This window comes from Rosa rugosa, chromosome 7 (assembly GCF_958449725.1).
Source record: "Rosa rugosa chromosome 7, drRosRugo1.1, whole genome shotgun sequence".
In the NCBI taxonomy this organism is placed as follows: domain Eukaryota; kingdom Viridiplantae; phylum Streptophyta; class Magnoliopsida; order Rosales; family Rosaceae; genus Rosa; species Rosa rugosa.
The window spans coordinates 13,001,695-13,028,075 of NC_084826.1; the positions used below are offsets into that span (position 1 = coordinate 13,001,695).

At 38.0% G+C, this 26,381-nt stretch overlaps 2 protein-coding genes and 1 long non-coding RNA gene across 3 annotated transcripts; all 3 read left to right on the forward strand.

Moving 5' to 3' along the window:
- The first annotated feature begins 3,861 nt into the window (after positions 1-3,861).
- LOC133721479 (uncharacterized) lies at positions 3,862-6,564 on the forward strand. The gene is made up of 4 exons (XM_062148106.1): positions 3,862-4,182; positions 4,655-4,766; positions 5,673-5,741; positions 6,088-6,564. Exons 1-4 carry the CDS (start codon positions 4,052-4,054, stop codon positions 6,166-6,168), a joined length of 393 nt encoding a protein of 130 aa, XP_062004090.1. The 5' UTR covers positions 3,862-4,051; the 3' UTR covers positions 6,169-6,564.
- A 5,921-nt stretch (positions 6,565-12,485) lies between these two features.
- Positions 12,486-18,358, forward strand: LOC133722868 (wall-associated receptor kinase-like 1). The gene is given in 5 exon segments (XM_062149726.1): positions 12,486-12,501; positions 12,858-12,941; positions 13,027-13,074; positions 17,091-17,653; positions 17,656-18,358. Coding segments are annotated over 5 exon segments (1,353 nt in total). The 3' UTR covers positions 18,298-18,358.
- Positions 13,954-16,435, forward strand: LOC133722569 (uncharacterized). Its single transcript, XR_009852851.1, has 3 exons — positions 13,954-14,151; positions 14,835-14,875; positions 16,085-16,435. It is a non-coding gene; the product is annotated as an uncharacterized LOC133722569 (long non-coding RNA).
- Positions 18,359-26,381: the final 8,023 nt, after the last annotated feature.

Sequence of the window (26,381 nt, forward strand, 5' to 3'; positions counted from 1 at the left end):
TCTTGATTCATATTATTTTTTTCCTATTCTTAAGAATTGGTCGACAATAATGCAAGAGCAACAACCAATTCATACTAGTGTGGAACAAAGTTCTAATATGGATTGATCGAGCCACTAACAAAGGCCAACAATCAAGATGTTTCACACTAGTATGACTGGAAATCCTAATGTTCAAAAAGTGTGGTTTAAATTAGAGCCATTTAAAATCTAACGTTAGAAAAAGTGAAGAGTCATCATTTAGTTATAAAGAATGATACTGCATACACTAATGTTGAGGCATATTTTGTATTAAAATATCTTACTCGTTGCACTATGAGTGGATAACGTAGGAGAAATATTGGCTCTATTGACCCGTGTGAATGAGTCCCGTGACCCCGTCTGCCACTATCGTACAACACCTAATATTGTTCTTCTTACTGATATCGCCAAAGTTGAAACTAATCTCACAATAAGATCTTTTATTTGGTGCTTACAATTTGTTTCGAGGAGTGTTTATTTTCAAACCCTCGATTGCTTCCTTTAAGCTATTTCGTAAAGTCTTTTCTCAATTGTTTGTTCCATGACATCACAAACTGCCGAATTCCACAGCAGGGTTTAAGTTCACTATCTGTCAACCTTTCTAGACTTCCCCTAAGAACAATCAAACTTATCCGGAAAGTTAAAAATGACATATATTTGTTGGAAAATGACAAACAGCTTATCCAAACTTCATCCTTGACCAAATTTGGCATCTCATTTTTCTAGGCCATATCCCAAAATGAAACGCAATAAAGCCTAATTTAATATCTCTGGGTTACATCCAATGAACTTGAATAAATTTATAGCTAGCAGAGTAGCAGGTTAGTGATGAATCACCAAAAACTAGAGGCGCTGCATGATTTGTTCTCCCCCTGTTTTGTAATTCCAATTTCCATTTGTTAATGTTTTTTCACACTTATTATTTTCTGTTGCGTAAAAAGGAAGATCATACAATGACAAGCAAAATTCCTCACTTTAGCTTTCTTTTTTTTTCAGTTTTTCATGATGGTTGATAAGAATTTCCGGGTTCCATTTGTGGTCAAGAAAGAGAGCAGCAATTTGGTTGGTAGACCAAGAAGGAAGAAGAAAAGAAGAGAGCAGAGCTTATGACTTGTGAAGTTATGCCTGCTCAAAGATGTGATTGACATTGATGTGTAGAAATTATGGGATGTGTGTGTCACGAATCAGTTCACATAGTAAGATATTATTTGTTTTGAGTCCGAGGTTGCACAACTTTATTCTTAAATTTTCACTTGAAAACACGTATTATAATGAAGATGTGAGTCGATACAAAAGAATATGAGATAAAGAATAACGTATTTTGTCGATGCCTCGCACCCGCTCACACGGACCACTACAATGCGGGTGATGGGAGAGATATTTGACAAAACAATGCTGAAAGTGAATGGGCTGTTGGTAGTTTTGCAGATATAGGGGGGGGGGGGGGGGGGGCTTCTAATGTTTATGGGTTTCAATATTATTTGGGACCTCACAATCATGCACTTAAATTTTCTTTTTGTTTGATAGGCCCCAAAATAATGCCTTAAAATATGGATTTAGATGCTTAATGCCCCAGAAGTAAGGGGTATTATTATTCTTCTTAAGCTTCATTTGGTTCGCGGAAATGAAATCAATTTCTTAAGAAATCTCATGGAAAAAGAAAACAAATTTCTCACTTCCGCTGTTTGGAAACATTTGGAAAGCAACGGGAAAAAATATATTTATTTCCATTTTAGTGTTTGGATTGTATAAGGAAATGAAACTAAATTATACTAATATTCCATTTATATCATCACAAATCATAAACTTTCCAAATAAAATTGTCAAAACAATTTTCAACAAGGATATAAATGTATTTTTATGAAAGTTGTTCATTTCCTTATGCACACCAAACATATGTATACATTTCCTTTCCCAAGCCCTTAATTCAGTGAACCAAACGAGTCCTAACGAGCATTAGGGTGGATGAGTGATTCAACTTATGAGACATCGTCTTCCGATAGCATATGCATGTCCTATATGATTTCTTTTTCACTTATGTCTCTAACCCCCTACGAGAAAGAAACAAACAGATCATTGAACTTTAGGGGGGTGTATTGTATATGGAATTAGTGGAACTTTTAAAGAAATCTATGGAATTTAAAAGTCTGGGTGTATTCAATATAGACTTTTAACAGTCCATGAAAGTCTTGAGGTATTCAATTAGGATTTTTAAAGATTTCATGAATTCCACCAAAATCTAGGGTATTCAATTATGACTTTTAAAAATGAATAAAAGTACAGAGGTATTCAAAATATCATTCATACTTATGGAATTAGAAAATCATGGATAATCATGGACTTTGTAGTGTTAACTATACATATCAAACTCCAATAATTTTCCAGCCTTCAGACCAAAGATTTCAAAAAGTCTATCAAAGTTTCCTCTTCAAAAAAAAAAAAAAAAAGGTTTATCAAAGTTTTTCTCTCTACGCACAAAGAAGTTTGTCCTTCATCATCTCTCTTTCTTAATTTTTTGTCTTTTCTCTAATCTTTTATGATATCAACCTTTTTTGATACCCAACATGTTCATTGTAGTTGTTGAATGTGAAATTTTTTTTTTCAATTGTGATACTTAGAACCCTAATAGCAATAAAAATGATTTATGAAACCATAAAACTCAAATATTGTGGTCAAACCCTAAGACCTTGAACCATACTAAATTTTATCTTATTAATTAATTATTCTCATTAATTTGAATTTATATTATGGTTCAAAAAAAGGTTGAACAATTGAATTTCAATTTCAATTGATTGATTATAGATCAAGACATTGACCAGTATTGCTACAATATATATTAATCGGCGAAAACAAAATTGATGAGAATAATTAATCATAAACATCAAGTGATCTATATTGTATATTTATGTTGTTGGGAGATTAGGAATGAAAACAAACTTGCTAAACAGACTAACAATTATTTATTTGAGTCAATTTCTATGAGAAGATACTGGAGCATTGAAGAGACAACAAATTATTATTTTGTTTTTTGTTTGGGCTGCATTTGTTTTTTTTGTTTTTTGTTTTTTTTTTTTTGTACATTCTAGGAAATATGTAGAAGTCATTCATAATAAAGTATATAGATTTTCATAAATCAACAAAAGTCTGTTGCTAAAATCATTGGTTTTAAGAAATCTATAACAGTCTATCAACTTTTTAAAGAGTCTGTGGACTTTTCAAAAAGTCTGTGATTTAAAAAAAATCTGCACAAATCCAAATACAATACACCCCCCTTATTTTCTATCTCAATATTCGGTTAATGTAGAAAGAAGATGTTTTTTTTTTTGTCAGAAGAGAACAAAAAAAATCTTTGAATATCTACTATGTGAGTTTCAAAAAGTTGTTTTACTCTCAATCTAAACTTTAACATATCCATTTTTTTCCACATCATTCATTTTCACTTGATTTAATTCCATAAACTTAAAAAGTTATTTTTCTCTGTCGTCATTGTTTCCTCAAAAGACATATGTTCATCAAAGTTCTTGGAAAAAAAGAAAGAAAGGGGGATGGGGGATTTGACTTATATGGCAGTAGCAGTACTTCATCTTTTACCAGTATTCTACTTTGGTCTTTAAAGTCAACCTTATGTCCTCACATCCGTAATCATGTCATCATATTCCTTAACTTACTCCAAAGAAACCCAAACATTTATTCAAGCTAAGCTTACCCATACGGTCATTTACAAATAACCAAACCCATCACAGCTCACCTGTCTATTGGAGTAGATGAAAATAACTAAAATATGACACAGTTGAAAATCACAGAACTATAATTTCTGAAAATCAAATTGGAGAACTAAAGTGAGAGTCTAATAAAATGCAAAAAAAATAGATGGATGAAGTTCTTCCTTATGGTCAGAGAAAGAAAATAAAGCCATAAAAATTGTGGGCCGGGGTCTTGGGTCGTTTCTGAGTAATCGGGGGCCCGGATTGGTACCCGCCCGATTGTCTTTCAGCACAAAACCTTCCGAGACTGAAGAGTAGAAGAGTCGAGGATGGGGGGTGGTGGAGGAAACAAGAAAATATTGGCGAGTTTTGTGGTTTTGATGTTTCTGGGAATCGCGGTCTACTTTAGGCTTTGGACCATCGATTATAGAGTTTCTTCTGATGAAACCGAGCTCATAAGGTTTGCTATGCTTCCCATCTTATCCTCTGTCTGCTTCAGTTTTTGTTTTCATGGGTTTATGTTTCTGTGGATTCTTTGAATGAATGAATGAATGCCCTTTTTATATAAGCTTTCTTTGAGCCTAGTTCTTAAGTTTATTTCCATTTTATAGTGTTTGTGGAAAGAACTGGATATAAGTTGTGGAAAATGAGGACCCTAAAAACTCCTAACTCCGAACTCTCTGTATTGGGTCATATGTTTACAATTTGTACTATATGATTTTGATCATGCCTGTAGGTTGTAGATTTATTAAAATTAATGATGCTGCCATGAAATAAATGGGATTCTCAGCCGTGGTTTGGGTTTGTGTAGCTGCGTGATCAGGGTTTATGGTGTTATGGATTTTATGATATGTCGAGTTTCGTTATTCTTTCTACTGGGTTTTAAGAGTTTGTTACTCGATGTTTTATTTTTCGTCTTTAAAATCATGTAGACGACAGTTTGACCTTGCTAATAGAGAGGCAATGGATGAATCTGCTGAGTGGAGGCTGAAATATGATGTAGAAGCAGAAAGGTCTACCAAGTGTATGAACAAACTCAAACAGGTCTGCAGACTCTGCACCATATGTACTATCCCTTTTGTTTTTAAATTCCTTTTCGTATTTTTATCACCAATCAGAGCTAAAATTCTGTATGTAGCATCGACTGTATGTTATCATGGTCTTACACTGATCTCATTCGAGCTAAAATATACTCTGAGTTGCGAATTAATTCTCAGATGAATTGTGGATGGTTACTTTTAATGCTTCGAATGATGAGTTGATAACCAGCCCCTAAGGATGATAATCTGTATTCTAAGTTTCTAACCCCAAAATTGATGAAAAGCGCATTAGAAAGTAAAATATGGTTTATACCTCTAATTCTCTATGTTATTGTGGTTTTGGGCCAATAAATGTAGAAGTGGTTTGGGCCATTCTTCGGAGGGGCATCCTGGAGTAGAATGAATTGTTAATCAATTCATCAGTCTAACAACTTGAATATTAGCATTTTCTTCTCTCTCTGGTGCAATGTGGTGAAACTGCTGGATTGAAATCAAGTCTTGTAGTTGGCTTTCATATACACTGCTCCTCTAACCTGCCAACAACAATAATTTTTTAGCACATGTTTGGCCTGGTCACCAGTGAAATGATTATTTCAAACATCTCTTTGTTTGTTATGTACTGTAGAGTGGTTAAACTGATATGCATTCATAACGTCACTAGTATCAATTTAAATACTCAGGTCTTTAGCTGTAGAGGGGAGCGCATAAATATCTTTTACTGAATTTGATATGCAGGTATGTTATTAAAAGCAACAATTTATATGTACTAAATTTGGTGGTATCATCAATTTATATGTACTAAATTTGGTGGTATCATCTTTTAATTCTTTCCTTCACCCTCATGCCATAATTAGGTCTATTCTGTGCATGTTCTCTTTGAGGTCTGATTAAATATATGGCTTCTTGACAGATGAAGGGCTCTCTTGAGGAGGATGGAAATGCTGCTAATATCAACCAGAAATTGGTGATGCTACAAAAGGTGACCTTTTTCTCCAGAACTTCACTCTTTTTCCTCTTAGCAATTTCTTAATATAGATTCAGTTTTTGAAGCTCTTGGTAAACTAGGATAAAGGAGCTCTGTAAAAACCATGATCAGACTGGCTTGCACATATTATCACAATCCTTTGTGTTACAAACATCTTATATTATGCCCTAAATGAAACTATTGTATTAACTGCACACTTTGATAGTTTGGTGTTACTTTAAACTTTTATCTTTTTCTTCTCTCTTGTCGGTTCTGATGGACAGTTGTGTTATAGAGTGTTAAAAAGTTTGTTTAAGAGCGAATCCTGTCCTTTACTTATTTACAAATCCTGAAATTCCAGGAAAATATCGCTTTGGTTGAACGAGTGGACGCCTTGAAACAAGAGCTTGAGGGTGAAAAGCTGAAGTGCAGCTTGCAATAGTTTATCTGATCATGATCAATCTCATTGGGCAATTTTTATACACATCCAAGAAACTATTTCCAGAGCACAATCTCCATTTTGCAAGGTTGCTGCTTCTATTGATTATGCGAGAGGGAGGTATATCTGGACTAGATGTAGATGTCCGTTGCAGCTCTGATTTTGTGATGCTTTCCTGGAAACTGAGTTGTCTTCATAAATTTCCTGCGCTTTTCTTACAGGGCTATACTGTGATTGTTTTTTTTGTTTTCCTTTCCTCCTCTCCTTATCACTATAAAGTAAGTCATAGTTTCTGTATTTGAATGAGTATTGATGTAGTTCTAACTTTACTATGTATCTAACTCATGCTTTTGTGTGTCATAAATTATCACATATATATATATATATATATTTCTAACATTTCATTTATTTTTTAATTAAGCCTATGATTTTGATGTCTTTTTTCTTTATTGTAACACTATTGGAATAAAATAAAAGTTTTTATTTGCAAAGCAGGACGGTTGTATGGAGATGTCCAAACTTTTGAAATTTTATGAAGCGCATGTCTCATAAAATAATAATGTAATTATAGGCCATTGTTAAAGTCCTTAATAGTCCATTAGACCCTTTGTGTGATCAATACGAACAATATAACAGATAATTTCTTGTATAAATGTTCTAATTCACATGGAGAAATTGAGTTTTGGTTTAGGGCTCCTCCTCATTTTCATCTTCATTGGTGGAGGGGATGGTTGTTGTCTATGGAGAGGGAAGAATTTTGAGAGGGGAACTGTGTTGCTTGGTGCTGGCGTCCGCTGGAGTTGTGTGTTTTGTGGCTGTGCTGATGGTCTGGTGTGCGGCTTGTAGTGGCTTGCTAACAAGTGCTCCGCCAGACAATAGGCGTGGTTGCGAGCAGTGGCGGATCCAGAAAAGTTTCTTAGGTAAGGCAAGATTCAAGGCAAACAAGAAAAACTCAGCCTAGGTAAGGCAAGATTCATCTGGTTTTGCCCTTTTCTGCTATGTTTTAGGTAGCTTCCTTCAGCCAATATATATAAATCAAGGTAAACAAGAAAAACTCAGTCTAGGCAAGTGCCCAAGCTGGCCTATATGTGGCTCTGCCCCTGGTTGCGAGGGCTAGAGGGATAGCGTGGCTTGGTGGCGTTGCTAGGAGGTTTGGTGGCGTGACAGCGCGGCGTGGCGGGGTTGCAGCTGTGCGAGCATGGTGACTGCATGTTGTCTATTGGTTCTGCAAAAGTGGTTGTCGTTGCCTGGGTATTGGTATAACAGCAGGGGGAAGACGGCGGCATATCGTTTTTGCAAGGGTGCTGGTGGGAAAGCTTGCGACAAAAGCGGGGGACCATTCTTTAGCGATGGTTGCACTGTGGCTGGGTTGCCCAATCCTTTGGGTGTCCTTAGAAGATGGGTTTGGGTTCACTGTTGGGCTTGGTTCTTGAGCCCAGTTAGGGTTTGGGTTACTGGGCTGGGCTGGAATTCAGGCTTTGGTGGGTTAGGGCCATTGGACATGGCACCTAACTCCACTATTGTTGAGATATGACGCCAAGGGTGTTCATTTCATCTGTGCCTCTTGATTTTTCCATAGATAAATTAGAATTTTTTTGGATGGGCTTCATTGTTTCTTAAAAAGGTGGAATCGTTTAGATAATGATTTTTTTGTCAGCCCCACGAGGGTAAATCGTTATGTATAATTCTACTGATCAATAAAAGAGTTGTCTATATATATATTTTTTTTTTAAAGAAAATGGTATCCAGACGTTTACCATTGTTGTCGAATCTTAAGCGAAAACTATTCTATCCACCGTCAGTGGACAATATGGACCATCCATTTCATCTCTTGCCGTTGATTCTCATGTTAACTCTATTAGTTCGGTTAGTTAGAGTTTAGGAGGTAAAAACGTGTCGTTTGTGTAGCTGATCAGACACTCGTCCTCCTCCGCCGCCTTTAATGAAGACGACCGTCATTGTTTTACAACACGACCTCTAGTAATCGGCTCCGTACTCAAGCCAATAGCCCTCCAAAGAGCCACTGAGGTCAATTAAGAAATTGTGGTCGTGAATGTGAGTATTTTCTCTCTCTGATGAGTGGGGATAGCATCATTCTTTGAATTGTCACGGCTGTCATGACCACGACCAACGCAAACACGTCCACGACCACGAGTATTGGTGGATGAAGAAGAGCTTCGAATTCTTCTGATAGATCTTGAAGAAAGAGGAGGAGCTACATCTGCTAGATCAACAAAAAGAGATGGCTCCAGAGACAGGGGCCCAACTGAAGAAGTAGAGGTAGACCACTTTTAGGCCTTTTAGCTTGACGATCTGAGAAAGAAGCAACTTCGTCTACCTGTCTCTTGAGTCGAAGAAGATCAAGAAAGGCAACAATTCTAGAAACATTATTATTAGTGGGTGGGGTAGAAGGAGGAGAGGTTAGGGGAATCAGGGCGGTAAGGGGTGGGGTAGAGGGAGAAAGGGATGAAATAAGATCAGCAATTAAATTAGGGATTTGATTATGGGTATGAAGAGGTGAGGATAAATCTAGAATCCTGATGTGTATGATTCGGGCTAAGAGAAAGAGATGGGTAAGTGTAACCATCTGGGCCCAAAGGGACAAAGTCATTGATGAGTGAATCAAAGACAAACTGGCCGAGTCGAACCTATGGATAACTCACTAGATGGGCTCAAAATAGGAAAGCTCGAAGAGCCAGAATTTTCATACATACGAACCTCATCAGATATTGCATCAATAACAAGATCATTATCAATCATAGTCTTTCTTTTGCCTTTATCCACAGAAGATGGACTAAAGGATAATAAAGATCAATGAATGGGGAGACAACCATCACAGCGGTGAGGTTGTGCCTTGTCAGAAGGTTAAGAGATAATGATAGTCCATCTATTAGCCTAATTTGTAGCCAAAAGTTTTTTTTTTTTTTAGTCAAATGAAACTTCAATAAAGAGGCCCTAGGCCTAGAGAAACATTACAGCCTAAAAAGGAGAAGGCCCACAAAAGTGGTTCTCACAGGAGCAAACAAAAGCAAAGACTAGGAAACCAACAGACTAACGATTAAAGAAACCAGTGTACTAACAATTAGTGCACTGGTTGATCAACACCATGGAGAAGCAGATGGGTCACCGGAGTGGGACCCAGATATTGCTAACGATTCTGGTGAATTTAGAAACACTGGCATTGGGATCGGTCCCCACCCCGCTCACCATCAGAGGACCTAAGATTGGGAAGCTGGGCTGTTGGAGTCTTTCTGTCCTAGGATGACGAGCATGGTTACATCAGCGTTCATTATGGCCCAACCTTCCACAGTAGTGGTAGAATAGTGATATTCATTCGTAGCGAAACTCCACCCAAACAAGAGGGCGTGATCCACAATGAATCCAAACTCTAAGAACAAGGGGATGTTGAGTATTGAGACTGATCCAGATTCGAAGGAAACCCCTCAAATAGTTGATGGCATTAGGGTTTTCAACCTCTAGAGCAGTACAGGCCAAGAGGGAGTCATGAGCTTAGATCCAGATGGATAGAAGATATAGCAGCACATCCTCGAGTTGAGCTTCAAAAGCCCAGAAATGTACACTAATTGTGTGTTACGTCATGTACCTCAATTTACCCGTTTACCAGTCATTCGAACAGTAAACAAAAATTCACTTTCATTTTAATTTTGTTTCGATACTTTTAGAGGCACCAAAAAAAAATTTTGAATTTTTATTTCCTTTGTTATTTGAGAAAATTTTCTTCACAAATGTTGTAGAGGACATCAAACCGAGTTCGCATGAGTAAGATATGGTATGTACAACTTGAAGAATTTCGTCGGAGTTTTAAGTGTACAATAGGCATTTTCCAGCCATCCTATATATATTGGGGTGCCTAATTTTGGGGTGAGGGGAGGGGGGGACCCCTCTTTTTCTCGGGTCGTATACTCGGAGAAAGAGAAAAACTAGTTTTCCGGGTCAACCGTCTGACAGCTCCAGGCCGCCACACCAGCTTAATCTGGGGCGCCTCCTCCTCCTCTTTCCCTTTCCAGTTGTGGTTTACTTCAAATCGAGGTTGTTAAGACGAATAGAAGCTTGGAAAATCCAAGGCCGACCCGTTTTCCTTCTCCGACCGGTTCTCCGCCGTCCAGCCACCTCCAGACTCGCCACCGGTCGGAAAATGATCACTCCTCCTCCTCTTTGGTTTCTTGGTGGTGGTTTGGACCGTGTGGCACGGAGGAGGGAGAATTGAAGAGTTTTAGCGGCGATGTCGATAGGGGTGGCTGAAATCGATCTTTGATCTCCGACCACTTTTGGGTTACGCCACCACTTGGGCTTGGAAGCCCTTTGCCTTGCGAACCCAGCGCCACCAGTATTGCCTCCCAACTCGGCCGGAAGCCGCTGGAATCGAGCTAAAAAGCTTAAGGTCTTTCAAGGTAAATATCGATCTCCTCGCTTGAAATTGATCTTAGGTGTAGTTGAATAAGTTGTTGTGCATGTTGCAGTGAACGTTTGGATATAAGTCTTGCAGCCAAATTTGGTGGTCGGAATGGCGGTGCGTAGGCTACTAGTGGTGGCATGTGGGGGTGGGTGTTGCTGCTTCTGGCCTTCCATTTTATTCTAGTGTGTAGAGCATGATGTTACGATTGTGTGGACATAGTTTGGTAGGATTACGTCAAACTTCAAGATTGATTGGAATTTATGAAGTTTCGGAAATTCAGGTATGAATTCATAACGATCCGACAGTTGGATCGTTATGATTTTTCATGAGCATGTTTCAAATATCGAGTTTATGAAATACATGGACGGTTCATCATAGTAGTAGTAAGTGTTGTTAGAACCATCCATTTGTTTGATTCAATTAGATAATTAAACGATTTCCGATTCGATTGATTTTTTACAGAGATGATCTTTAAAGGATAATTTAGGATGTAGACCGTTGGATTATAAATTTATTAAGTAAAAATATATTAATCAACAACGGGAGTGAATATGCTCGTTCACCCTAGGGGTGAATCTAAAAATTGTCCTAGAATTATTAAGTTACCTACAGACAATAACTTATAAACAATTTAATAATTTTTAAGCTCTATAAAATAGTTTACGTGGTAATGGAGTTGACGCCGTCATGGACAGTTGGTACTAAAAGTGGTTCAAGTTTTAATGTTGGGGGTACTAATATGATAGTTTTTGAAATTAATGTACTAAAGTGATGAATGACTTTCATTTGGGGTACCGTTTGTAAAATTTTCTCTTTTATAATTTAACATATTATTGACATGGCCATCTTTGTTCAAGACTATTATGCCACTCTTATCCGCAAAGTGAAATAGAAAAGGGAACAATTTGGTTATTGAATCTCTAGGTTAAATTGAAGTGAAATAAAAATGGAAATGAAATAAAAATGGGAGTGAAATCCACACTCCATGTTTCTGTTTTTGGTAACTTAAATTTTGTTTTTGGTTCTTTTATATAAATTTCTACAAAAAAAGGAAGCGAGAAGTGTGGATTGTAAAATTGGTAGTGTGGATTTCAACCCCCCTTAACTAGAGAAACTAGCCTAACACATACCTCACACAAGCATTCCAAATGTAAACTCAAAATGCATCAACATTTTAGGAAAATTAAGCATGAAACAAGAAAATCTATAAACTCCGAAGTAGAAAACAAACTTGAGCAATCGAAGTTCTAGTCTCCTTGTCGATCTCCTTCAATCAAACAGAAAAAGAAAGAGAGGCATTGATAGCTACCTCAGTACTACCTGCCTCAACATGACCCGAGTCCATTGAACCCTGAATCACTTCAGCCCACGCAGGATCATTCACATCCAAAATCGGAAGCACCGCTTCCGAAGCATCCATCCCCTCCGACGCAGTTTCTTCCCCCTCAACCGGCATAACCACCTCCTCCACTGGGATCAGAGTAGAATCAGTTGGGAAAGGCTCCTCCTCCTCCATTATTTCCTCCTTAAGCGATTTCAAAAACCTTTTCCTACCTTTCAGCTTTGGCCGAGCACCAATAGTCTTAGAGAAGAGCTTCACCTTAGCATTGTTTTTGGAACCCTTGGGTTGGTAATCCTCTAAGTTAAACTGAATTGAAATAAAAGTGTGAATAATTTTGTTGGTAAACCTCTAGGTTAAATTGAAGTGAGTAAGGATCATAGGTCCCAAGATCTGGCATAGTGGTACGTACATGACTTTATTTACAAAACTTAAACAATTAAAAAAAAAAAAAAAATCTTAACCCACCTCATTCTTACATATGTCAGTGAGAATCGAACACATGATCATTACAATGTTGGAACTATAACTTACTAACATGTCACAAAACTTAAACAGTTTAACATGAACAAAATTATAAGTATTCAAGTTATGACATGTTGACTTATCAATTAATGTTTGTAGGGGTATATCATTTTATTTTTGTATTAATTCCACGATAAGGAGACATTATGTTACTGCCTTACTGAATCATATATATCACTTTCAACATGTTATATGTGAGAGGTCCTGAATTTAAATACAAACGTTGTATGATAAAAAATAAATAAAAATTCATACTTATTACATATGATGCCATTATCTCTACTAGTCTGCATTAAGGAGTTGTTATTTTGGCGAACTGCTATTGATTCATATTAATATATTATACATGACATTTTCTCAAGAGCTGTTATTGTGATATCGTGATGTTTATCTTTGTTTTGTATGTTTCAGATATTGATGAATGCAAGGATAGTCATCCGTGCCAGGGTGATGATCTTAATACAACTAATACATGGAACATTAGTAATGCCAAATGTCAGAACACTGTCGGGGTCATATATGCTACTCAAATAGAACAGGGGAAACCTGCGAATTGTTTGCCTCTGACAGAGTTGCTAAGTGCTACCAAAAAGTAGGCCTCGCTCTCAGCTCAAGCCTATTCTCTCAGGTAATTAATCTCTATACTATATGGTACTTTTCTTTAGTCTAAGAGGACTAATTTATACGTGGAGCAGATTACTAGTATTATTGAAATATGCATGTCGTATGTACTATGATGTATTAGAAAATAGTATAAATAAAAAATAAATTTACAGTAAACAAAAATAGATAAAATATTCAAGAATGAGAAATTTTACACATATTCTTACCATATAATTTAACACAATTGTCTAAATGATACATATACGTAACTTTCACATACTAATCATATATACATCACGTAATGCCTTATGCTAACAGTGATCTCACTATCATGCAAATGGACGTTGTATATTATATATACTCTCACTATGCCAATAATGTCTTCAGACGACGCACTTCAGATGACAGAATTCTTGTTTTCTGTCGTCTGAATTTTTTAAACTTCTAAACAACATATAAATTAATTCTGTTGTCTGAATAACATGAGAATCCATACTGTTTTAGTTTTTCTTGCTTTGAAAAATTCAGATGATAACTGTCGTATGAATAAACCGAGAATTCTCACTTTCAATTGAAAAAATAAGACGACACATTTATGTTGTCTGAATGAAACGGGGAAATTACTTCAGCTTGTGTGTCCAAAAATTGTTTTTTGTTACTTATCATCAATTTGCCTTAACATGTCCGTGTTTTTCCCACACTTGGTCAAAAAATCAAAAACACCTTCTCGCGCCTAGCTCTCTCTCGACCCAGCAGCAACCCTAGGCAACCCGCAACCCAGCAACATCCCATCCATTACCAGCAACCCAACCTAGATTCCCTTGATTCCTCTCCATCAGAAAAGACAGAAGATTCCTTTGCACTCCCCGAACTAGGTTTTCCCAGAACTGCAGTCGATGGATCCTCAGGATTGCTACGCAGGGGAGAGGGCCGTGAACGAGGTTGAGTGTGGGTTCGTTGGCAGATTTGGGCTGGGATGAGAGGAAGTAGAAGGAGGGGGAAGGGTGTTCTGTGATTGTAATATGGATAGCTTCTCTGTTCAAAATTCTCCATGGTTCATACTCACCTTCCAAGGGCGCTATCTTGGATGATTCTAATAATGGTGGGTGTTCTGCACGAGCGTTTGTATTTTACAGAGTGTTTTTTTTTTTTTTCACTATTGGTTTAGTATAATGTGTTGTTGATATAAAGTGGTAGTGCCAAGAAGAGAACTGCATTGTTGGTTGTTGCCCACCCAGATGATGAGTCCATGTAAGCATAGCTTTACAAATTGCTTTATCATGTTTCAAGTCCAATTGGCATTAGTTGTGGCTGACTTCAGCTGAGTTTCTTTTTAATGTAATTTATGTTGCGGATCTTGAATGATGGGATGGTATGAAGGAGAATTTCTCTTCATCGTATAAACATCAGATTGCCTCTTATGATGCCCTTTGATTTTGATGTCTGCATATATTTTCAAAATTGATTGTTATCCTTGACGATTAACACCACTAGGTCATCTGAATGGAAAACAAGTTCTAACGACAAGTGTATCAATTACAAGCACACAATTCTGACCTATTTATAGAGATAGTTAAGGTCATATGACAAGGGAGTTGATGACAAATATACTGCAGTAAGGTCTTCATTGGTTTAGGACAGCTTTAATAGAACTTAGTGCTATATGTTGGTTATCTGTAACAACTATGTACTCAAGTGCTGAATGGTTCTACTCAACTATGTAACTACTACCTTTTTGGATACTATCTTGAGTCTATAATAACTTATTCTTAAATCCTTTGGCAGAGATTACTGAAGAGGAAGTCGTAAGTCAGGGCATTGACCTGGTAAGATAATCTTTCTTAGCACTTCACCTTCCACTATCATTTATGGACTCATGAATTTCTAGTTCTCTTCTTTTTCGGTGTGCAATGAAAATCTTTTAACAGACTCTCACTTATATGCACGCCTGATCTTGTTTTAATCACATTGTATCTCTAAGGCTATATTTGCTAAAGCCTATTTCATTAGCCTGTTGCATAACTAGAAACATTGTTTCCATTCTATTGTTGGTATTCTAGTTAGGAATTCATTTTTCGCTTGACTGTGTTTTTATGCGTTAGTTTGTTAAGGAGTATTGATGAAAGGAAATAATAGTATTATCTATTGCAGCACTGATAGCAATAGCTCCTGCATTTCATTTCTGTTAGCAATCATGTATCATTTTCACGAGGCCTAACACGCAGCAGTAGTGCAGTAATAGTGCAGTCAAGTAGTTGTTAGTTTCTAGATTGCTTCATATCTTCTCTGTTGTATTAGCATCCATTGATAAGCTTTTGGAATTGATAAGCTTTTGGTTGGGAGTTGGGACTTGTAGGTGATTAGGTTTCTTTTAATCTCCTAAGCAATCATGGATAGGTGCTAACTTCTTTTGGAATACTGCAGAAACTGCCCTGCAGCACAGCTCTCTTTGGTATTTGTTTTACCCTACTTAATGATCTTCAAATATACTGAAATTTTGACTTGTTTCTGTTCTGTTAGTTAACAAAGGATCTGGAAAGTTTCATCTTATTCCGAAGCAAAGTGAATTGTCGGTGATTCTTTCAAATTTGGTCTGCATTTGGGAAAGTTCCAGCATTTTTTATGTATCCTCTGATTTTCTGTTGAGATTTGAACTCCTATTGAATCATTTAACTTCTGGTTTTTATGTATATTGAATTATGCATTTCAAATGGTTGTTTCAAAACTGATTTCATGTCAATTGGACTTACAATGAATTTTTGGTGAATTTTCTAAGTTAACCATGCTGCTGAGAATTTTTTATTTTTTTTATATGACTCCTGCAGTTCAGTCAGATTGTGTTCATCTTTTTCCTTCCTTTCCTAAATCCAAATTTCATGAAAATTCAGTATGTTCTACCTTAACATGTTTACTATGGGTCTGCAAAAGTTCAAGTTCATGGCTGTACAAATGAACTTTAATAAATTCCCAAAGCTAAGTTGTTCATGCCTTAACATTCCAGTTCACTTATGTCTCCCTTTTGATGTGTGATGCAGATTGCTTTGACTCTTTCGTGTCGATTTTACTGGGAGAGGAGAGCTTGCAGATCGCCATGTCAATTTCATATATATAGATTGCTTTGGAGTAATATTACTCTATAATTATTTGTTTTTGGGTTAGAAGTAGTCTAGTTTTGCTTGGTGTTCTCTTAAATTATGTTATGAATTGGCTTCAAGCCTTTTGACTTTGATGATATAACAAGCCTTTTGTATTGTTCCAAAATGAATGATGTCCATATGGTTAACAACCAACACAAGATTACAACATATGTTGTCTCAACATGAAAATGAACAACTAAGTCATACCAAAATCTGTTGTTTCTTGTTATATCAAACAACAGAAGTAACAAGTTATCTATATTTCAAATGTGCTTCAAACAACAGAAGAGTGAGTTTCTAAACTCAATCAAACTACATAACTACATGATTACATATAGTTTTATTTTCTATCAGACAACATAAAAACTTAAAACTGTGGTTGGAATACAAGACAGAAGACATAAAAATAAAGTCGATCTTACAACTATTTAGACGACAGATGAGCATAATTTACCCAATTATAAGTGATTTACAAACAACAATTAAATGTCGTTAAAAATGCATCCAGACAATAGATTGTCAAACAACTCTTTATTTTGGTAACTTCAGACAACATATAGATGTTTTCTTATTTGTTTTCAGACGACAGAGGTTTTATTAAAACTGTAGTTTGTACCTCATTTCAACAACATTAATGTGTCGTTGTATGTGATTAGTAACTACAGAAAGTTCCAAATCCTTCAAAGTTGGGTTGTTCAGACGACAGAGCCTTGCGAAACTTCTGTAGTCTGAGTGAGGACAGACGACGGAGGATATCTGTTGTCTGATGCCATAAGAGATGACAGCTGGATACACTACAGATAATTTGCATATCAGACGACATATATCATCTGTCGTCTGAAGCTATTATTGGCACTACTAGTTAAGAGTAATTTATCATAGAACTGAGTAATTATATATGCAGGTCTCGGTGCTGGTATTGGACTGTTGTCATTGCTTAGTGGTGCATGGTGGGTATACAAGTTTGTAAAGAAATGGAAGAAGATTAAACGTAAGGAGATGTTTTACAAACGAAACGGTGGTCTATTGCTAGAACAACAATTATCGTCAGGTGATATTAACGTTGAGAGAATCAAATTGTTCAAATGCAAGGAGCTACAGAGGTCTACAAACAATTTCAATGCTGATAGAATTATTGGCCAAGGGGGGCAAGATACTGTTTATAAAGGCATGTTGATGGATGGAAGAATTGTGGCTGTTAAAAAGTCAAAAATTGTAGACAAGGCAAAACTTTCAGAATTCATCAATGAGGTTGTCGTTCTTTCTCAAATCAACCACAGGAACATCGTTCAACTATCGGGTTGTTGTCTAGAGACGGAAGTTCCTCTTTTGGTATATGAATTTATACTTAACGGAAACTTATCTCAGAAAATCCGTGAGCAGACAGAAGAATTTCCACTTACATGGGAGATTCGTTTACGAATTGCTACAGAAATTGCAGGAGCTGTTTCCTACTTACATGCTTCAGCTAAGCAGCTTCGTTTCCCATTTATCACAGAGACATCAAGTCCACAAACATACTCATAGATGACAAATACAGAGCAAAAATTGCTGATTTTGGAACTTCAAGATTAGTTGCCATTGACCAAACTCACCTGACCACAAATGTACAGGGAACATTTGGTTATTTGGATCCTGAATACTACCAATCAAGCCAATTCACTGAGAAAAGTGACGTCTACAGCTTTGGAGTGGTGCTTGTTGAGCTATTGACCGGAAAAAAACCAGTAACAAGGTTAGCCGAAGACGAAACATATTTTATTGTTTCGTTGCAGGAAGATTCTCTATTTGACATTCTCGATGCTCGAGTTGTGAATGAAGGCTCCAAAGATGGTATTTTGGCAGTCGCTGAGCTTGCAAAACGATGCTTAAATTTGAATGGAAGAAATCGTCCTACTATGAGGGAGATCACAGCAGAGTTGGAGGCCATTCAATTATCAGAGAAACCTGCCGACCCGCATCAACAAAGTTGTGAAAGGGTTGAATTTGGCCAAAATTATGGAATTGAGCAGTGGGATGATGTTGTTTCTAGTTCAACAATGTCAACTAGGGAAGGTTCTCCGACTCCATCATCAGTTGAACTTCCACTAGTTTCTATGAAGACATGTTAAATAATATATTTCTGGTACTGTAAAATATCTTCAATTTGCTACCTTTGACAATTTTATGTTATTTTTGACTAATCTATTCTTATGTTCTGTATGCTACATCTATACTATGCTATAAGTGATCAATCCTATTCTGTGTAGTTACTTGGAGGTCCTCAAGAGTTTTTCCAATTGTGTCGGTTCAGTGAGTGTGCATAGTTTCGGCAAATGTATATCTCAATATGCTATTTAATTTTCTCATACTTTAATGATGTCTCCATAACTTCATTGAGTGATATTTTTCCTCTCAACATTTGTCCTTTTTCATTGAACATTTACTTAATGCAGCTTTTGGTAAACTTTGTTGTCTGATGATCAATTTATCATTTACGTACAATTTATTTATTTTTTGGGACAAATATATGTGTGTTTGACTAGCAAGGGGGTGTTTGAATATATATACAATTGATACAATCATTTTGAACTTATAGTAATCAGAGAGTGAGATATTTGAGTAAACTAAAGTTTGTACCTTTAGTACAACACTGTAAAATGATCCCATGACCGAATGCATATAGCATTTTGAGATATACATTTGCAATTCATTTCGTCCTCTTTGTTGGAAAATTTTTGACTCCTAAATGATCCTAAGTGTGTTAGACCCAAAATTAGTTACACACTTGGGTGGTCTTTGAAAACCAGAAGCAATGTTCCGATACAGATGATCTCTTGTTTATACTCTATTTAGTAGTGTTACATCTTGACCATAATAACTAATAAAACCGATGAGACAGTTAACCATGTAAAACATAAATTCTCAACTTTTGTAGAGATCATATGTTATAGTTTCTAGTGCATGAACTCTAGTAGATGCGTAAACAAACAGGTTACGTCACAAAATTATAAGATGTACAAAAAAATGTAAACATTGTAACAAATTCTTCCTCGTTTAGGGGATCTCATTCTAGTATTCAATTCATATACAAATTGAGAAAAAATCTATACAACAAAATACAAACTTGTGAAATTGTCTTTCCGATCCCCACAAAAAAAAAAAAAAAAGGAAAGGTGTTCTAAGTGATAATTGGCATGTGAAATTCGTTTACAATTCTAAGGGAGTTTAATTTGCTTGGCAAGGACTGAAATTCTTAGAAAGTTGTACTTCTTCGATCGGTTACAATTATGACAACTCGATGGAGGAAAGTATATATATTTGAAGTATATGCTTCAGTATTGATCATCAATATTATTGTCCAATTTATATCCTCTGATCTAAGAAACAAATACTTTTGGACGAGAGCGCACTGTTCATAAAATGGCTGTGACTTTCTTCTAGGAGATCCCATCTTCATTATTTATGATTTGGAACCGATGCAAGTAGTTTCAGTTTTCTGTTTTCACTCGTTCTCCCTTTTTTTTTTTTAACCACCACTTTGTTAAAGGATGTCGACATAATGTGTGCCTCTTCAAATTAGGGTTTAGAGTTGTAATAGGAAAGTGTTCTAGGTATTCAATTGTATTCGGATTCTATTACCTTTTGTGTACCTTGTAACTCCCTATATAAATGGCTCCTATTATCAATAATAAATACACGATTACAATTCTCTACAACACGTTATCAGCACGAGTTCTAACCCTAGCCTAAAAGAAAAAACCCTAAAAACCAAAACTGCCAAAAACTCCCTCACCAAGAGAACTGCCGCAAGCTTTGCAGCCTCCTACCGAAAACCCTAGCCTCCCTAACGCACAACTACTACCCCTACAGCGCACCTAGCACTATGCCCAGCCCTGCTGCCTCTGCAGCCCGCCAAACCGCTGCAGCCTGCGTCCTTGCCTCCCTTGCGCGCGCTGTTGCCCGGCCCGCCTACCCAGCTCACCTACTCCTCACAAATCTGCAGCCCACTGCCGCAGCCCCTGCTGCTCCTGTCTTCTGCCGCAAGTCCCCGCAGCCTCCCTGCCACACGCCTGCTTCCTACACAGCAGCCCGCGCTGCTTCCTGCCGCACCTTCCTGTTGCTGCCCCGTACGCGCCCCGCGCTCCCTGCCGTGCCCGCGCACCCTAGCGACTAGCGCCGAAGCCTCCGCAGCCCAGCGATTGCCTTCTGCCAGCGAAAGAAAAAAGAAAAAAAAAACCCAGAAAACAGAAGGAAGAAGAAGAAGACGCGTAGAAGAAAGAGGGAGAATGAGTGGGCCCAGAAGAAGAAAAGAGAAGAAAAAAAAAAAAAGGGCAGCAGACCTGAGCCGCAAAAAAAAAAAGAGAGAAAAAAAAAAGGAAGGGAGAAGGGCAGCCCACCAATTGCCAATTTCCGACTAGATTCCGACAATCCTAATTTAGCTACACGCCTGCATCAACACGCGCGTGTATAAAGAATCGTGAAGCAAAGCTTCAAATTACCAAGTAAGTTTTTACGATTAAAGTTCCTGCTTTCTTGTATTTTAAATTCCTTTTATTTTCTGCAGAATATTGGAATATATGTTGCCAAATGGTTTTGAGTATTTAACAAAGCGGAATTGTGGGGATTCGCGGTTAACGAACTAAGAGTGTTCATAATTAAACGAACTAAGAGCGTTCGTATGAACTAAGAGTGTTCATAATGCTTGGACTAAGAGCGTCCGTAAGCATCAAAAATTGTGACCATATTAAAAACATCATTGTTTGGTCTAATCCAAAAGAGATTCTTGGAAATTGATTTATTGGTAGCATAGCTCGGAAATCTTATTATTATTAGTTTTCGCGGAAGTTTAGCTCCGAAACTAATTCGTTCTTGTTTCACCCTTTTTCAAGATGTCAAACTCGAACATACTCGATTTTGTTCCATTGGATTATGCAGGTAAAAGATACCTATTATGGGCTCAGGACGTTGAGCTCCATCTTATTTCCCGTGATCTATTGCACACAATCCAAGAGCTTTGTTCTGAAGGAACTGCTCCAAACCCTCAAACTGAGATTGACAATTCCAGGGCACTTGCCCTAATGATGAGTCATATGGATATAGACCTCCAGTTTGAGTTCATGAATAAGGATAGCGCCATAAAGCTTTGGCAAGCGCTTCGTGAACGTTATGGCAATGTTCGTGACTCCATCCTTCCGAATTTAGAAGCAGAATGGAATGATCTTCGCTTCTCTGACTTTGATACAGTCATACAATTTTATTCGGAAGCTCTCCGCATCACAGGAATGATGCGCTTCTGTGGCAAGACGATCACAGAAGAACAATTGATTGAGAAAACCCTCAATACCTTCCATGTCTATGCTATGAGGCCCTGTGATTTATTTCGGACTCATATAAATGCAAGACAGATCACAAACTTTCAAAAGCTTATTGAAGCTATGGAAATTGCTGAAAGGCAAGACAACGAGCTTATGAGAAGAGAAATTGATAGGCTTCGAGATAGCTATCCAGAGCATCGTCCCATGACTAGAGAAAGTCACCAGAGACGTCATGATCCATATGATCGAAATACTCATGAAGGTATTCGCCAAAGGCGACAATCACGCCACCGTAGGAGCCGTGATTTTGAGGGACTAAGGGTTGGAAACCATAGAGCCAACGTTGGTCATCATGGTCATAATCTTCCAACGCCTCAGGTCCTAGGGACCATGCACATTGCGCCAATGCGCCTCAATCAAGGGAGAATCCTCTTCATGGTATCTATTTCTGATATGGAACGTCTGATCAATGGGCCTGAGTTTGCAATGTACCTAAGAAGGTAGCTGCCTCACAGGCTCACAGTGATCAAGACATCGAGTTCAAGAAGACTTTAAATCTGGCGATGAAGACAAAATGCCGCAGATTTTTTTTAGAGTAGTCTTTTATTTCCAAGAATTATGTAATGGCAGTTATGCCTTAAATCAATAAATGACATTTTGTTTTAACTCTTTCTCACTTGGCTCACCTAATTAAGTATGATGTCTAGGAAAGTAATTGAGATTAGTGGTACTTAAGAGAGCCTCGCTCCACCAACATCTCTTCCTACTTTCCTGGTCATATTTGATTGGGGTCACCGAACGGATTGAGTGCTACAATCTGTCTAAGTTTGACTTTTATTTTTGGATTAGATTTTGGTTAAAGAAACTTTGATGTAATCATTGGCTATTAATAAAGTGTCGATTCTTTAATGTCTTGGACATACCTAATTCGAACTTTATTATTTTAAAGATATAAGAGCCAATGGTTTTCATGTGGAAACACATTGTGAGAATGAACAAGAGTTCCTTTGCATCACCTCTAATGACTACGGACATAACCGAGTATTAGAGAAACTTATGTGTCGCTCTAGTGGTTGTATGCAACCACTATTCGAGTCATTGAATCCAACCATGTCATGAGAGATGACTTATGGGATTCTGACACATATAGGCTTTGGCACGATCGTCTGGGACACCCAGGTCGTGATATGATGATCCGTATACTAAAAACTTCACACGGACATCCATTTTTCAAAACGAAAAGAAGTCAGAACCGAAATTTAGTCCAAGGTAGGGCTGGTGCCGCCTACCCCCTACGGCCCAAAAGTGGTATTGACACCACTAATACCTCCTTGGTTCCCTTTTCTACTTCTAAAGTCAATTGTGACTTCGTGGCTCAACCGGATTCTTCCCTGGTTGCTTCTAAAGCCCATCTTTCGTTTTGCAAAGCCTGCTCTTTAGCAAAATTAGGATGGAGACCATCCTATGCAAAGGACACTAAGGAAAATATTTCATTCTTACAAAGAATCCAAGGGGATTCTGTGGATCGACTCAACCAACTTGCGGACTGCTTAGATGTTTTATGTTGTTGGTTGATATGTAGACACGCTGGTCACGTGTCGCACTATCGTCCATTCGTAATGCTGCTTAAGATGCACTCCTAGCCCAAATCATATGGCTACGGGCTCACTACCCGGATCATCCCGTTCAGTCAATTCGACTTGAAAATGCTAGAGAGTTTACATCGAAAATTTTCGATGACTATTGCATATAATTGGTAAATTGGGTATTGATATCAAGTATCATATTCCCATATACACACCCAATTGGTCTCGCGGAAAAGCCACCATTAAACGACTACGATGGTAGCCCGGACATTGGTAATGCGCACCAATATTTCCGCTTGGGTTATGCAATATCGCATGCAGCTATGCTAATTCGTCTACGACTTATAGCAGCCACTCAACTTTTATTTGCGTTACAGCTAGTGACTGGGTTTGAGTCTAATATCTCGTATTTATGCATATTTGAGTGTGCGGTTCATGTGCCAATTGCGCCGCCACAGCGCATCAACATGAGTCATTGCAACGAATGCATATATATATTTGTTGGACATGAGTCTCCAACTATTAGTCCGCTATGTAGAACCCTTGACATGCGATCTTTTTTCCGTTGGATTTGCGGATTGTCACTTTGATGAGACAGTCTTCCCCTTGTTAGGGGGAGATTAGAACGTCAACGTTCAACAGAAACGACAGGAATTGTCATGGTCTGTCCCCACTATGTCTCATCTTGATCCCCTAAAAGTGACGAGATCACATATACCTGCTGCAAACATGTCTGCAAGGATTGATGTCCCCACAAGAGGACATGGTGCCACCCAGAGGAGATGGGTACGACACCACTACCATGGATGGTGGTATGGTGACGCCCCAAAGGTGGCATAATGGCGTCATAGGTCATGGGTTCCGCTAGAGAGAGTAGGAGACCTATAGGTTCGATGGATTCTCGCCCTAGGAAGAGAGCAAGTTTGACACAACTTGATCCATTGATCATTGATACTCAAAATCCGTCTCATGAGAATATTCTGGATTGTAGTTATGTCCAAGAGACATCGTTGGGGGACGCCTCAATGTTAGAACCAATTCCTGAGAATATAGAGATCTCTACGAATTACACTAGTGTACATGAAGACGTGGAATTATTGAGACAAATGACATCGAACCTTACTCCGTTGAAGAATGCCAATGTAGAGAAAATTGGCCTAAATGGAAAGATGCGATCCAGGTTGAATTGGATTCACTAACGAAGAGGAAGGATTTCGGGCCTGAGATGCCAACACCTCCTAACATAAAACTTGTTGACATTAATATGTCTTCGTTAGATAGCGTGATGAGAAAAAGAGATGATAATCTCACCTTATGGCGCAAGGATTCTCACAAAACGCCCTGGAATCGACTATGAGAAGACACATTCTCTCGTAATGGATGTCATTGCACTCCACTACCTTGTCAGTTTGGTAGTTTCCAAATAACTGAACATGCAGCTTACGAATGTGGTCACTACGTATCTTTGTGGGGATCTAGATACAGAATATAATGAAGGTTCTTGTGAACTTCATTTACCCAAGTCAAGTGGCTCTAGAACATGGAGCGCGTTTGCAAACGAGGTTGAAATGCTCACTAAAGTGACTATTTGATTGGGAAGGGATATGATGAACTATGCCCCTGCGTTTTCATGACAAGTTCTGGATTTGCAATTGTCACGGTTTATGTTGATAAACATAATTGGAACCCTTGAGAGCTAAGGGAAACTGCTGAACACCTGAAATCCGAGTTTGAGAGGAAGGACCTTGGGAGAACACGGTTTTGTCTAGATTCAGAACCTGCATACCGTGTTAATAAATGCTTAAGCATTTTTATAAAGTCAAAGTTGCACTCCCATGGTCGTCCATAGTCTTGGCCCTAAGAGGGATCCGTTTCGTCCCAGGGATGATGACGAAAACGTGTTAATAGCAAAAGTGCTTACCTGAGTACAATAGGCGCATTGTTGTACTTATCACAATACAAGACCGGACACCTCAATTGTTACGAACTTGTTGGCTAGATATAGCCCCGCGCTAACGCAACGTCATTGGACTGGTATAAAGACAATCTTTCGTTACTTAAAATGTACGATAGATATGGGCTTGTTCTATCCCTGCAGAGAGAAAAGAATGACGGAAGAATGAGAACGGATCTCATTAGCCCAAGAAGCGCCGTCCAAGACGCCATGACCGACAAAACTGCCACCGCCAAGGGTGGCCGGCGTCATCCTCCTCCCTTACACCAAAACGATGGTGATGTTTGCTGATGTAGGGTATCTCTCTGACCCTCACAAATGTCGCTCCCAAACGGGTTATGTCTTTACCATGGGAAGCACTGCGATATCTTGGAGGTCTACAAAGCAGACTCTTGTTGCTACTTCCTCAAATCATGCAGAGATCATTGCTCTACATGAAGCTGTGCGAGAATACATATGGCTAAGGTCTATAGTTAGACACATTCGAGGAACTTGTGGTTTGAAGTCTACCACAGATGAACCTACATGCATTTATGAAGATAATGCAGCTTGTATTGAACAAATGAAATTAGGTTTCATCAATGGTGACAACACCAAGCATATATCGCCTAAGTTCTTGTACAATCAGCAACAACAGGCACTTCTAAATATTGAAGTGAATCAGATCCAATCAGAGGATAATGTAGCGGACTTATTTACTAAGTCGTTACCAAAATCCACCTTCGAGAAACATGTGAAGAGCATCAGATTGAGAAAGTTATCCGAACTCCCATGATTGTAGCAATCATGGGGAGATATTGACATCAGGGGGAGGCATGATGCCTACATGTTCGATCTCGAAGAGTGAAGGACGTGTTGTGCTCTTTTTGTCCTTCGACCAGGGTTATTTTTGTCCCACATGGTTTTTGTTACTTGGCAAGGTTTTTAACGAGGCAACAATCAAAACGTCATCGCCAAGTTTGAGCGGCACAAGAGGGAGTGTTGAAGGATGTCGACATAATGTGTGCCTCTTCAAACTAGGGTTTAGAGTTGTAATAGGAAAGTGTTCTAGGTATTCAATTGTATTCAGATTCTATTACCTTTTGTGTACCTTGTAACTCCTTATATAAAGGGCTCCTATTATCAATAATAAACACACGATTACAATTCTCTACAACACACTTAACGTAATTGTGACTAGTCTACAAATAATAGTCACAGTTTTGTGCAATATGGTTATTCATGTATATAACTCATGCCTTGTGTGTACATACTTCAATAGTGTTCTCTTTCTTTTGCAAATCAATTTTTTGAATAGGGATATTGAAGTCTAAAGGTCTTCTTCTTATCGATCAAAGCACTCAAATATTGGAGTAAAC

What these genes read in the sequence shown, in the direction of transcription:
- LOC133721479 (XM_062148106.1), top strand. Translation starts at nt 4,052, where the DNA reads ATGGGGGGTGGTGGAGGAAACAAGAAAATATTGGCGAGTTTTGTGGTT. An exon ending in GATGAAACCGAGCTCATAAG is followed by an intron (nt 4,183 to 4,654) that starts GTTTGCTATGCT and finishes AAAATCATGTAG; the next exon opens with ACGACAGTTTGACCTTGCTA. An exon ending in GTATGAACAAACTCAAACAG is followed by an intron (nt 4,767 to 5,672) that starts GTCTGCAGACTC and finishes GCTTCTTGACAG; the next exon opens with ATGAAGGGCTCTCTTGAGGA.